Source organism: Trichomycterus rosablanca, chromosome 2 (genome assembly GCF_030014385.1).
Source record: "Trichomycterus rosablanca isolate fTriRos1 chromosome 2, fTriRos1.hap1, whole genome shotgun sequence".
In the NCBI taxonomy this organism is placed as follows: Eukaryota; Metazoa; Chordata; class Actinopteri; order Siluriformes; family Trichomycteridae; genus Trichomycterus; species Trichomycterus rosablanca.
Window position 1 is genome coordinate 50,527,131 of NC_085989.1, and position 13,283 is coordinate 50,540,413.

General features: G+C 35.4%; 1 protein-coding gene across 1 annotated transcript; it reads left to right on the forward strand.

Annotated features, from left to right (window-relative positions):
- Positions 1–29: 29 nt before the first annotated feature.
- Positions 30–10,418, forward strand: LOC134302022 (cytosolic phospholipase A2 gamma-like). Its single transcript, XM_062987001.1, has 12 exons — positions 30–55; positions 838–946; positions 1,166–1,308; positions 1,394–1,595; positions 2,583–2,688; positions 2,902–3,042; positions 3,748–3,846; positions 6,713–6,820; positions 7,087–7,173; positions 7,644–7,792; positions 8,766–8,922; positions 10,249–10,418. The coding sequence occupies exons 1-12, from the start codon at positions 30–32 to the stop codon at positions 10,416–10,418; spliced, it is 1,497 nt and encodes a 498-aa protein (XP_062843071.1).
- Positions 10,419–13,283: the final 2,865 nt, after the last annotated feature.

Consider the following 13,283-nt stretch of genomic DNA (forward strand, 5'->3'; position numbering starts at 1 on the left):
AACTTTCTTATTTGCTTCATTTCTCAGAGATGGAAAAGACAAAGAACAATGAAAGGTAATTTTCTGTTTGTTCTATTTTATCTATCGTTTCAGTATGTTTGTAATTCAGTAGACAGTTTGGACTAATATTTAACAGAATAACTTTTAACTGCACTTGAGTAAGGAGGAATTACACTAACCCACAACTGCTGAGATTTGGCTTTGAATCACAGTAGTGTTATTGCCCAGCTGTGCTTCACATGATTGGCTATGGAGAAGGTGGGTGGCTGAAGCCCTGCGATGGATTGGCAACCTTTCCAGAGTATTAAAGCCTTGAGCCCAGTGACCCCACATGAACCGTACACACCATGACCCTGATTATAATCTAGTCTTAATTATGTACTAATAATACTTGTACACCAACCCATGCCAACCCAATTATACTCATACAACCAATTCAATAATTGTAGTACTGATTAGTACTGATTCTTTATAAAGAGGTTTTAAATAATAATACAAATTAATAAATAATCTGAGTCTCTTGCAATCTCTAAAAAATGATTAAAAACCCACCTCTTTACTAAGCACTTAAGCTGACTTGTACTTACTTACTAACACACTTTTCCATTTCTTTAAAAAAAAAAAAAACACACAGATTTTAGCAGATTTGGATGTTCTTGGACTGTTGTCTACTTAAACTAGAGTAATGAAATGTTCACTATGGAAGCACTTCTGTAAGTCGCTCTGGATAAGAGCGTCTGCTAAATGCCAAAAATGTAAATGTAAATTATAATTAAAACAAACATTGTATATGATGTAATAGATGAAATGTGTTTTTATTTTCTCTTTTTCTATCAGTCATGTGATAATTGGACACGTCTTGGGTCAGGGTGAAAAAGAACACGTGATGAAGAGGTTAGAAACGGTTTTAAACTGTCTGAAGCACAACGGTATACCCTGCAACGTGGTAAGAAACACCTCAATGCACAGACGTATACCCTCAGCTCCACTGTACTATTGTGTATCCTACACTAAACTACACTAACCACAATCTTCTATATAAATTAGGAATTAGTGGATATTTACAAAATCTATCAATTCTGGCATCACAGAACTTTATAGAACACTGTGTAGAAATGTATCACCCAAGCTGAATAAGCAATGTTTACTTTTTTATCGATGACAGGATGAAATGCCCAACATCGCCGTGCTGGGTTCTGGTGGAGGTCTGAGAGCCATGGTGGCGCTGCTGGGATCACTGGGTGCTCTGGATGAAGTGCAACTGCTGGACTCAGTCATGTACCTGAGTGGAGTCTCTGGATCCACCTGGTACTGAACATTAAACTGTAGATTTACTGTTACTAACAGAACTGTAGAGTGTAAAACCATTAACATGTTAATCTGTTCTCTGAAGGTGCATGTCATCACTGTACAAAAAACAAGACTGGTCCACCAACCTGAAGGATCTTACAGATGACATTGTTAAAAGGCTGGTTGATGGAAAAGTCCCATTTATAAAGAAACGTGTCGAGCTGATGAAATACTTTGGTGAGTCAGAAAACTTCAGTCTGACACATGCGTGGGCAGCAATGATTATATCAGGAGTAGTGAAAGAGGTAAGAACACCATTACTTATTATCACTCATTATTATTATTATCATTATTATTAATATTCTTATTCTTATTAATAATATCATTATTACTATTCTTGTCATTATTATAATTATTACTATTATTTGTATTGTTATTATTATTATTATTATTATTATTATTGCTATTTTTTACTATTATTATTGCTATTATTTTTTACTATTATTATTATTTTTTTTTTACTATTATTTTTTCATTATTATTATTGCCATTATTAATATTTTTATTGCTATTATTTTTTTTACTATTATTATTGCCATTATTATTATTATTGCTATTAGTTTTTTACTGTTATTACTATTATTATTATTATTATTGCTATTAGTTTTTTTACTATTATTATTGCTATTATTTTTTTTACTATTATTATTATTATTATTTTTATATTATTATTATTGCTATTATTTTTTTTACTATTATTATCATTGTTATTATTTTTGCTAATATTTTTTACTATTATAATTGCCATTATTATTGTTATTATTATTGCAAAATTTTTTTTACTATAATTATTGCCATTATTATTATTATTATTATTATTGCTATTATTTTTCACTATTATTATTTACATTAATAATAATAATAATAATAATAATAATAAACTCATGAGAAGCAGGATCTTTTTTTGTTCTATTTCTAGTTCTATTTGTTTAATAATGTTATTTGTTTAGTATATCTTTTGCAAAAGTTTAGACCCCCTGGTCGATTTCCACGGTTTGATTTTTTAATGAAAAATAGGTTAAAATTTAAACATGGTAAGCTGTACAGCACAATTGCTTTTTTATGTGCTGAATTTTTTTTACCACAAATAAACAGTGTAAAATATAAAACATGTCATAGGTTTTGCACATAGCACATTTATTTACACTGGTGTGAAAGTTTCAGATATTGGAAGTGTAGAATGTAGAAGTGATGAATAGATTGGTGAAGCCAGCACTGTGTGTTCTCTACAGATAGATGAAGAAGGTGTTACATGGCAGGAGGGGTACTCCACCAAAGATCCGTACCCCATCTACACTGTGATTGATCAGAAGTGTAAACACGAGAAACAGTATAAAGGTATTTTACATCTGTTTGTGTTTGTGTGTGTGTGTGTTTGTGTGTGCGTGTGTGTGTGTGTGAGTGTATATTATGGTACCACTAACCAGATAAAAACACACACAAAAACACTACATCTAAAACCTTACTAAAAATAAAAAACATCAGAGCCAATCTATTTTTATCACCCCTAGTGTACGTGTGAGATAATGAAAGTGTCTCTCCTCTGTACAGATGTTTGGTTCGAGATCACTCCTCATCTGTCTGGTTATTCACACACTGGAGCATTTGTGGACACGAAACATTTAGGCAGTAAATTTAAGAATGGATCTTCGACTGAGCCCCAGCCTGAGATGGACATGCTGTACCTACAAGGTAAAACATTAAAACATACTGTTATGTATTTAACATGCTAAATACAGCCCAACTTTACTATGCTAATTCTTACTCTGCATTGACTGGAGGAATGGAGTTCATATTCTCCCATTTGCTGTGGTTGGAAACAAATTCCGGTTACATGTGTGTTGTTAATACTCTTTATTTACCTTTATTTAACAAAAAACTAAAAGAAGGAGTTTCATGCAACTTACTTTAAAATAAAATACTTTTTATAATTTACACAATACAATGTTCCACAATGAGCAGGTATGTTGGTAACAGTTGAGAGAATCATGATCAGGATGAGAAATCTAAGAAGTGTCAGTTCAAAAAGAACATCTCTTTGAAATATTGCAAATCATTTAGGTTTTAAAATGGCAACAATTCATTTTCTCAGTTCTCAAACCCTAGTTAATGTGGGGTGGAATCTTACTGCCCAGCTGAAAATCCATCCATTCATGTGACGACATTGAAAGAAGAACTGATAGAAGGTTTAGTTTACCTCTACACTGTTTTATTATTCAAACTGAGTGCCTACATCATTGTGTGTTTGGATTTGGGCTTCTTGTACTGTGTACTGGTCTATAAACTGGGAGGTCTCTGGTTCAAGATCCACCCAGATATCCAGCCATACTTGTGCTAGCTGACCACCCTGGTTCTGTCCTACTAATGACAGGGTTTTTTTCTGTGTGAAATGTCCAGGTCTGTGTGGCAGCGCACTGGCTGACAGGACGGCAATATTCAAGTGGATATCAGAGCACGTTAAAGGAATCCTGCCTACAGTTTCATTTTCGCATCCAAGTATGGAAAGTTTAACATGATGAAAATATACGACATATACTGTATAACATATTTAAAAAAAGAACAAAACATTACTTTTTTGTGTACATGGAAAAAAATATGTAATTAATGATTATATATATATATAATACTTGCTGTGTAAATAGCTGTGTAAAGTGATTAACGCGTTAAAATTTTAATCGCGATTAAACATTTTTATCAAACTATTTTTTTGGTTTAAGTTTGTGCCACGTAAATATGCGTCACTGTGGTAATTTGAGCTGCTTTAACACAGCAACATTGTGTTTATACTGTAATGCTAACACGGGCACAACAGGTGTCGCGAGTTACAAATGACTCGAGCTGCTGCTGCTACATATTGTGAAATATCGGGTGTTTTAAATAATCATTTTCAAAAAGCGTGAGAAAGCGTGAGTAATTTACGCTTTAATATCATCTTTGGTCAGAGCTTATGAACTGAACACAGAGCATTACAAACACTGACTGGTGTTAAATGGATCACAATGGACTGTATAAACGCTTTAACATAGTGAACAATGTGGGTTGACAGGACATTATACTGTTGCATACCCCTGTAACTGGGTGGGGGGAATTTGGACTTGAAGTGTAACTTCTGAGTGAGTCCTTTAATTCATTCTGATCAGCTATCAGCATATGCAATTTGTTGAGGGGGCCCAAAATGTTTTTGCACTGGGGCCCTTGAGCTCCTAGTTATGCCACTAGTGTTGCATCTAGAAATGGTTCATATTCTGAGCACCTGTTTTCAGTGTCAGGTTTATGAACAGGAAAAGATCCTCACTTTTATCAGATAATGTGAACAGACTCATTTTAAATGACTGACTGAAAGATGAATAGCTGTTAACAACTCTATATAGGCATTGGCTGGATTTCTAAAAATAATAATTTTATAAATGTTTTTATTGGTAAACATGTTCTTGCAATAAAAATGTGCATAACTGTTCAAATTTTGCTTAATGATTAGTTTTAATCTCGATTACAAAATTTTATCGCACGACAGCCCTAAATTAATATATATATATATATAATTTATTTATTTATTTATTTATTTATTTATTTATTTATTTATTTATTTATTTATTTATTTATTTATTTATTTATTTATTTATTTACCTACAGAGACATACTCTGCTAGCCTTCAAGGACAAAGACAAAGCTCATCAGAGTTGCTGGATGCAGAAACAGATGAGGAATGCCGGCACCTCATGCAGCATCTGCAGTGGAATCTTACTGCCTTAACAGCTGAAAATCCATCCATTCATGTGACGACATTGAAAGAAGAACTGATAGAAGGTTTAGTTTACCTCTACACTGTTTTATTATTCAAACTGAGTGTCTACATCATTGTGTGTTTGGATTTGGGCTTCTTTAAGCAACTTTGATGAATAAAAGTTAATAGCTCAGCCCTGTGTGCATGTGTGGTGAATGGGTTCTTCTTTAATCTATTTCACTATAATATCTGAAGCCACTGTGGAAATGTAGCTCAGACTAGTATCTGCTCTTCAGTCATATTAAGCTGTGCATAATGCATGTGCATGTTTGTCATAAATCAGGAGCTCAGTGTAACATGAATGTACCAATCTAATAAACAGAGAAACACATTTACTACAAATGCAGACACTGGGTTTAATTCTGTGTGTTTAGGAGACTTTGACGGGGTGGAAGTTTTCAAAACCAGCTGGATTTTATCTGAATGCACCGTCTCTGAGGAGGACATAATAAAACACACCCTGCAACTGTGTGAAGAGCTGCAGAAAAGATGTAGTGAAAGTGGTGAGTAAGACACTACTGCTGATGTATAACTTTTAATATAAAACCTTCTTACTTCGAATGTACAAACTTAAATCATAAAAAGTTGGGAAAATGTGGAAAAGGCTAATTAAATGTTTCTTACATCTACTTTGCCTTTTGTTTGGTTGAACCCAAGATATTTCATGTTTTGTTTGGTCAACTTCATGTTATTTATTAATAAACATTTCTGCATTTCAGTCCTACAACACATTCCAAAAAAATTGAAACGTTAATGCATTTACCAATGTATAATGTCAACGTTCCTTCTCACAACATCTAAAAGATATTTTGTTGTGAAACAGCACAGGGTTCCAAATTCTCCACATGTTCTCTATTGGGGACAGGTCAGGACTGCAGGCAGGCCAGTCCAGTACCCGTACCCTAAGGGATCAGATATCCTGGGTGTTCAGCTTAGGCTTGCACCCTTGCCCTTTACGTACTAATATTTTCTTAAGAATTCTTGATATTATGCACTGTAGAGGGAGAAATGTGCAAATCCCTTCCAATCGTTCTGAGACGGAGGAACATTGTCAATAAATGTGTGAAAATATTATTGAAATGTTATGGAACACAAACAAGCTGGAGATCGTCTTTTGTTGAAGCTGTTTTTGTACCAAAATATGATTACAATTCCCTGTTGACATCACCGGTTTGATATCACATCATTATTTAGTTTTTGACATCATTACTAGCCCTAAATTGCCCCCATCCTAACTTTTTCTGAATGTGCTGCTTGCCAGAAATGCAGGAATGAATGTTTATTAATAAATAAAATAAAGTTAAAACATGAAATATCTTGGGTAAATCCTTTTTGCAATTAAAAAAACGTCAATGTAAGAAACACTGCAGGTTTTTATTTGCATTTTTCACACAGTCCCAACTTATTTTTTTGACTTCTTTTCTTTTTTAAAATTTTATTTCATGTTCCTCAGTGAATTCCATTAATTATTACACTATTTGATTACAATTTCTTAATAGCTGTAAAATAGATTATTATGATAAAACAATTATATTTTATAATTCTTGAATGTTTTTTATTTAAATTTGTTGTCTGCAGATTTGTTGTCTGGAGATTGTTTGGTACAAAAGCAAAATCCACCAAAGTTTCAGGATGGAGGGATGATTATGGCAACCCAGAGTTGGAGACCTTTTACTACATTAAAACGTAGCTTGTTTAGTTCAGTTTACTTCTACATTCATTATTTAAACTGTGTTATGTTTATTAGAAGTTAAACTGTGTTACACTCTGTGAACATTATAAAGTTAATGTGCATGACGTCACTGCAAAACTTGTTTATTTAAGAGGCAAATATTGTTTTTCAAATATTGTTAAAACTTAAATTAGTAGATAACACAAGAAACCATTGATTATAAAAACCAGAACTGAGATCAGATAGGACAGTGATTTGTGATCTTGTTCAACTTTTTCAGGATTGCTTAGTCTCATTAAGAAAATCATGGAGCTCCTTTTAAACTGGACATGGGGAACGACCAACAACTTTCTCTACAGCATGACAGGTATGAAATGTAGGAACAATCACTCAAAGAAAAAAAAAAAAAAAAAAAAAAAAAACACTTGACCTTAACCTTCTAATTTACAACTTTACCAGCCATAACTCTACTTGTTGGTCTTTACAAAGGACATAATTCTTCACAATTGTACTTAATACTTTCTTAGTCAGTTCACTGAATTCTATTTGAAAACATCTTCGGTAGAACAGTCAGTCTGAAGTTCCTACAGAAAACACAGCATCCTTCGATAATGGATGAGCAACTCAACCTGTTTAGCAATGGATAAGCTATTGTCTCTGACCTACATCTGCAAGGTGGACCAACCAGGTAATAGAGTGTGTAACAGAGTGGACATGATGATTAAAATCTCCAGCAGCACTGCTGAGTCTGATCTGGTTTCTCAGTTGATATTTAAGGTGTAAATAAATTTGTTTCTGTGATATACCATGTAAAAGTTTATTATAATTGTTGTACAGACCCTTGCTGCAGTAATCTGCAAACTGAGACCAGACGGTACGAGGACACTGCACTGTTAGTGAACTCCCCGTACTTCTCAATGCTGAGAGAAGAACGTAAAGTTGACCTCATCATTTCCCTCGACTTCAGTGATGGAGATCCCTTTGAGGTATTTGGCCCAGTTTATTTTCTTTGTATTTACGTTTAAGAAAAACATAAAAGAAAGAATTTATTATAGATTTATAGGACAGGTAACAACAGGTTACTGAAATGTTATAATTATATGGTTTAGGGTTTGGGTTTAAGTTAGGGTAAGGGCCTGGTTACTATACAAACTTGTACTTTATGGCTATTCGCAAAGTGTGTGGGGTCAGGCTAGATAGTTGACCTGAAAATTGGCTGCTATTATGGTTCACTCAGCAATTTAAGCTGTAACTAACCTGTAACCTCTAGATTTGCAACTTAATATAGGCAATTCCTTCAGAGCAGAGCAGAAATACATCCTGGACAGGACACAAGTCCATCATGGGGGCATTTTACAGGATCTAATCCAATTGAGTTCTAGCTCTCAAGTTTAAATTAGGTGGTGTTGGAGGGATGGAGAGAAGGTCGGGCAGGTTTTCTTCTCACTGCTGCTGCAATAATGCAGAACTGATCTAAGCACTGGCGTGAGGGTGGGGGATTGACATAGAGCACAGTGTCGCTCTCCATACACGAAACCAAAATGGATAACAAGCGGTTGGTGACTATACACGTTGGACAGGCTGGGTGGTAGTCAGTGGCTGAAGGCAGCAGAAGAACTGCAGTAGAGAATTGGAAATGACTAGATTAGATGGGAAGGGAAACATGCTCAGGTGTCTGATTCGCCTTCTTATGTTTTTGAGAGGTAGGAGGAAATCAAAGTACTCGACAACCAACATGGACACTGTCCAAACGTCTCAAAGATAGTGAGCAGAGGTTGGTGTTTAACCCAGGTCAAAACCAGCTGGGATATGCGAAGAAATAATTTTATTGTACTGTACACATGTATATGTATGTATGACAAATAAAGGATATCTATATATCTACTACCAGCTGTCCAAACAATCAGTCCTTTTGTGGGATGTGTATTTAACATGTTCCCTTGTTTCTTGTTTCTGCAGACTCTGACAACAACCGCTGATAAATGTAAGGAGCTGAACATTCCCTTCCCTGAAGTTAAAAGTGGGGACAAAGAGAATCCGCTGGACTTCTACGTGTTCAAAGGTGAAGGTCCGACCGTGATCCACATCCCCCTGTTCAACTCTGTTAACTGTCCAGGTAAATACAGTTGATACAAGACAGTCCTATAATAATCTTTCTACATTCATTTGGGACTGTTAGGACTACGGTCCTGTCCACACACAAACACATCATTTTTTTTAAACGTAGTTTATCCCTTTGTTGTTTTTTTTTTTTAATGTCATTTTAGATAATTAAAAATGTAGATTTCTGAAATAATAACATCAGTGTATCTACTCTCTCATCTCCAGTGCGTGTAATGCGTGTAATGTGCTCAGACAAACATGTGATCAGTGGGTTCAGCTTTACATTTTAACGCATAGTGCCATGAATCAGTATTTCCTTCCATTCCATTCTATTTCAACCCAGAGTTTAATACTACCACCATCAAACTTTACAGGTGGCACAGTGCCAATCAGGAACGAGTATTTTATTGCTGTGATATCAGTTTAATTAAGATGTACACTGATCAGCCATAACATTAAAACCACCTCCTTGTTTCTACACTCACTGTCCATTTTATCAGCTCCACTTACCATATAGAAGCATTTTGTAGTTCTACAATTACTGACTGTAGTCCATCTGTTTCTCTGCATGCTTTGTTAGTCCTCATGCTGTTCTTCAATGGTCAGGACCCCCACAGGACCACCACAGAGCAGGTATTATTTAGATGGTGGATCATTCTCAGCACTGCAGTGACACTGACATGGTGGTGGTGTGTTAGTGTGTGTTGTGCTGGAATGAGTGGATCAGACACAGCAGCACTGCTGGAGTTTTTAAGCACCTCACTGTCACTGCTGGACTAAGTATAGTCCACCAACCAAAAGTATCCAGCAAACAGCGCCTCGTGAGCAGCGTCCTGTGACCACTAAACAAGGTCTAGAAAATGACTCAAACAGCAGCAATAGATGAGCGATCGTCTCTGACTTTACATCTACAAGGTGGACCAACTAGGTAGGAGTGTCTGATAGAGTGGACAGTGAGTGGACACTGTTTAAAAACTCCAGCAGTGCTGCTCTGTCTGATCCACTCATACCAGCACAACACACACTAACACACCACCACCATTCAAGTGTCACTGCAGTGCTGAGAATCATCCACCACCTAAATAATACCTGCTCTGTGGGGGTCCTGTGGGGGTCCTGACCATTAAAGAACAGCATGAAAGGGGGCAAACAGAGCATGCAGAGAAACAGATGGACTACAGTCAGTAATTGTAGAACTACAAAGTGCTTCTATATGGTAAGTGGAGCTGATAAAATAGACGGTGAGTGTAGAAACCAGGAGGTGGTTTTAATGTTATGGCTGATCAGTATATATGTTAATAACAAAGCTGTATGTTTTTATATATATTTGTTTTATCAGGACAAGTCCAGGAGTACAGGGACAAATACAGCACAATAAAACTCAATTACTCTGATAATAAGATCAAAGACCTGATGAAGAAAGCAGCACTGAACATCCACAACAACAAGGAGAAACTTCTGAAAGAAATTAAAGAAATCGTTCAACAGAATAAGAAAAATAAAGCTTAAAAAAGCTTTAAAAAGGGAAAAAGGCTTCAATCAACGCCAGCATTTATAATAATACTGCATACAAATCACTTTTCTTTCTCAACACTAATCATTTAATGCATGATGTTAAAAGGATTTTCTAAAATGATGGAAAAGGTTCTGAAAGTTTAATACCTGTATTACTTTGGTGTTTCTTATGCCTGTTTGTTTCCCACAATGCACTTGTTCAGTTTGAATTTACAGCTAATGCTTTGTTAAGCTCAGAAATGATTGTGTTCTATAAGCGATGTACTGAAATTATAATTACTTTTTCACTTTCTTTGTTTGATCTCTCATGGATGTGGAACTTTTATTTCCACAAAATTTTAAAACTCTTAATTAAATAAATCATATGAAAACATGAATCTCCATCATCCATTATCTCCATCCAGAAACACGAATCCACCGCTGTTCCACTCTGCAAGGTGTTCCTCAGGGTTCTGTTCTTGGGCCACTACTTTTAATAATCAACATTTCACATTAGAACTTCCACTGCTGCACTTGTTCCACCCCATTCAGTGTAACCGACTAAACCCACTAAAACCTCACATTTAACTCAGATATAATAAACCAGATATCAAATTCAACTGATTGGTTCTAAAATGCAAGTACACCAATGCAATATTAATATTATTAATATTATTATCTACTATCAGACTACAGTAGACCCTTGACTCACGAACTTAATTGATTCTCAAGGGCTGTTCTTAAGTCAAAATGTTCGTTAGTTAAACCTATTTTTCCATAAGAAATAATGTAAATAGAATTAATCCGTGCCAGACCTCCCAAACCACCCCCTTACCTAACCTTTCTAATGTCTTAAATGGTCTTTTTTGTTATAAATACAAGTATATTTACCCTTAAATCTTAAATTATAGAATAGAAATTCCTGTAATAAACAATAATAAACAATACACAGTAGTACTGTACATAAAACACATACATCACATTTCAGTTCAGTACGTGTGCTGTATCATACACCATAATACATTTCCTTTTTTTATATAAAATGTATCTACCAGAAACAACAATAACTCTCATATTTCTCTATTATTTCCTTCTTTATTTCAGTAGTGTTGTATTTTGTAGGTGTAACTGCACGAAAGAAAGAATACTTTACTGAGCCGAGTTCCTTCTTCTCTCTCACTCACTGTCCCCTCTGTCTGATACACCGTGACACCTACTAGCAGGAGTAATTATACAACACAACAACGCTTTCTCTGCAGCTTCTTTTTGGCCATTTTAATATAGAATTTTACGAAATATAAAGAAAATACCAAAAAAAACACTGTCCGCTGTCCGAATGTTCGCTCAGTATATACAGTACAGGCCAAAAGTTTAGACACACCTTCTCATTCCTGTGGTTTTTCTTAATTTTTTTAAATTTTCTACATTGTAGATTAATACTAAAGACATCCAAACTATGAAGGAACACATATGGAATTATGTTAGTAAACAAAAAAGTGTTAAACAAACCAGCATATGTTTTATATTTTAGATTCTTCAAAGTAGCCATCTTTTGCTTTAATGACAGATTTGCACACTCTTTGAAATTTTCTCAACCAGCTTTATTAGGTTTCCACCTGGAACGGTTTTCAATGAATGTTTGTGCCTTGTCTAGAGTGAATTTTTGGAATTTGTTGCTTTTTTAATGTGTTTGAGACCATCAGTTGGGTTGTGCAGAGGTAGAGTTGGTAAAATATAAAACATATTCTGGTTTGTTTAACACTTTTTGGTTCACTACATAATTCTTCATAGTTTGGATGTCTTCAGTATTAATCTACAATGTAGAAAATAAAAATAATCAAGAAAAAACATTGAAGAGAAGGTGTGTCCAAACTTTTGGCTGGTGTGTCCAAACTTTTGGCCTGTACTGTATATATATATATATATATATATATATATATATATATATATATATATATATATATATATAGAAAGAGAGAGACGGTCGGAGTCAACTTGTTCGTGACGTCACGTATTTCGCGAAAAGATCGTTCATAACCCGAAATGTTCATGTTGTAAAGCGTTACTAAATCAAGGGTCGACTGTATCTAGATTCTTTACTGAACCTTCTCTGTCCCTAGCTGGTGGAAATTAAACCAATACTGCCCCTTGCATGTGGGAACTGAATCACCACTGCTCCTACCTGGTGAGAAACTGGACCAACACTGCCCCTAGCTGGTAAAAACTGAGCCACCACTGTCCCTTGCAGGTTGAACCTGAACCAGCACTTCCCCTAGCTGGTGGAAATAAAAAAATGCTGCCCCTAGCTGGTGAGTAACTGAACTCAAACTCAAACTCAAAAGAAGCTTTATTGGCATGACAAATAATGACATTCGTATTGCCAAAGCAAGTTACAGAGAAATATAAACAATAAAAATAAGAAAGAACAAAAATATACAGAACAGTTACATGTGCAAAAAATATAGAATAGAATAAAATATTAATAAAAACAGTGCAAAATAATAACAATAAAAAGTATAATATTTACAATAATGAGGTAGTAAAACAATCAGTTTGTGCGTGTGTGTGTGTGTGTGTGCGTGCGTGTGTGTGCGTGTGTGCGTGTGTGTGTGTATGAGACATGGTCACCCACTGTCCCTCACCTGGTGACAGGTGTGAGTATAGAGTGCTGCTAGTGTGCAGCTCTCTCTGTGCTCCCCCAGTAGGTGGGGCAGTTTGTCAGGGTCTGGGAGGGAGGTGAAGTTGGGGATGATGTTGTTAAATTTAGGGAAGAATTGGGAGCGGACGTGGTGGTACTTGGTACACCGGGTGAGGAAGTGCAGCTCCGTCTCTACTGTACTGAGAGAGCAGTGCTGGCACAACCTCTCCTTCCAGGGCAGC

Bases quoted from the DNA above. Each gene is read 5' to 3' on its own strand.
- LOC134302022 (XM_062987001.1), top strand. From the start codon at position 30: ATGGAAAAGACAAAGAACAATGAAAG. The intron at 947-1,165 runs GTAAGAAACACC...TATCGATGACAG, and splicing joins ACGGTATACCCTGCAACGTG to GATGAAATGCCCAACATCGC. The intron at 2,689-2,901 runs GTATTTTACATC...TCCTCTGTACAG, and splicing joins ACACGAGAAACAGTATAAAG to ATGTTTGGTTCGAGATCACT.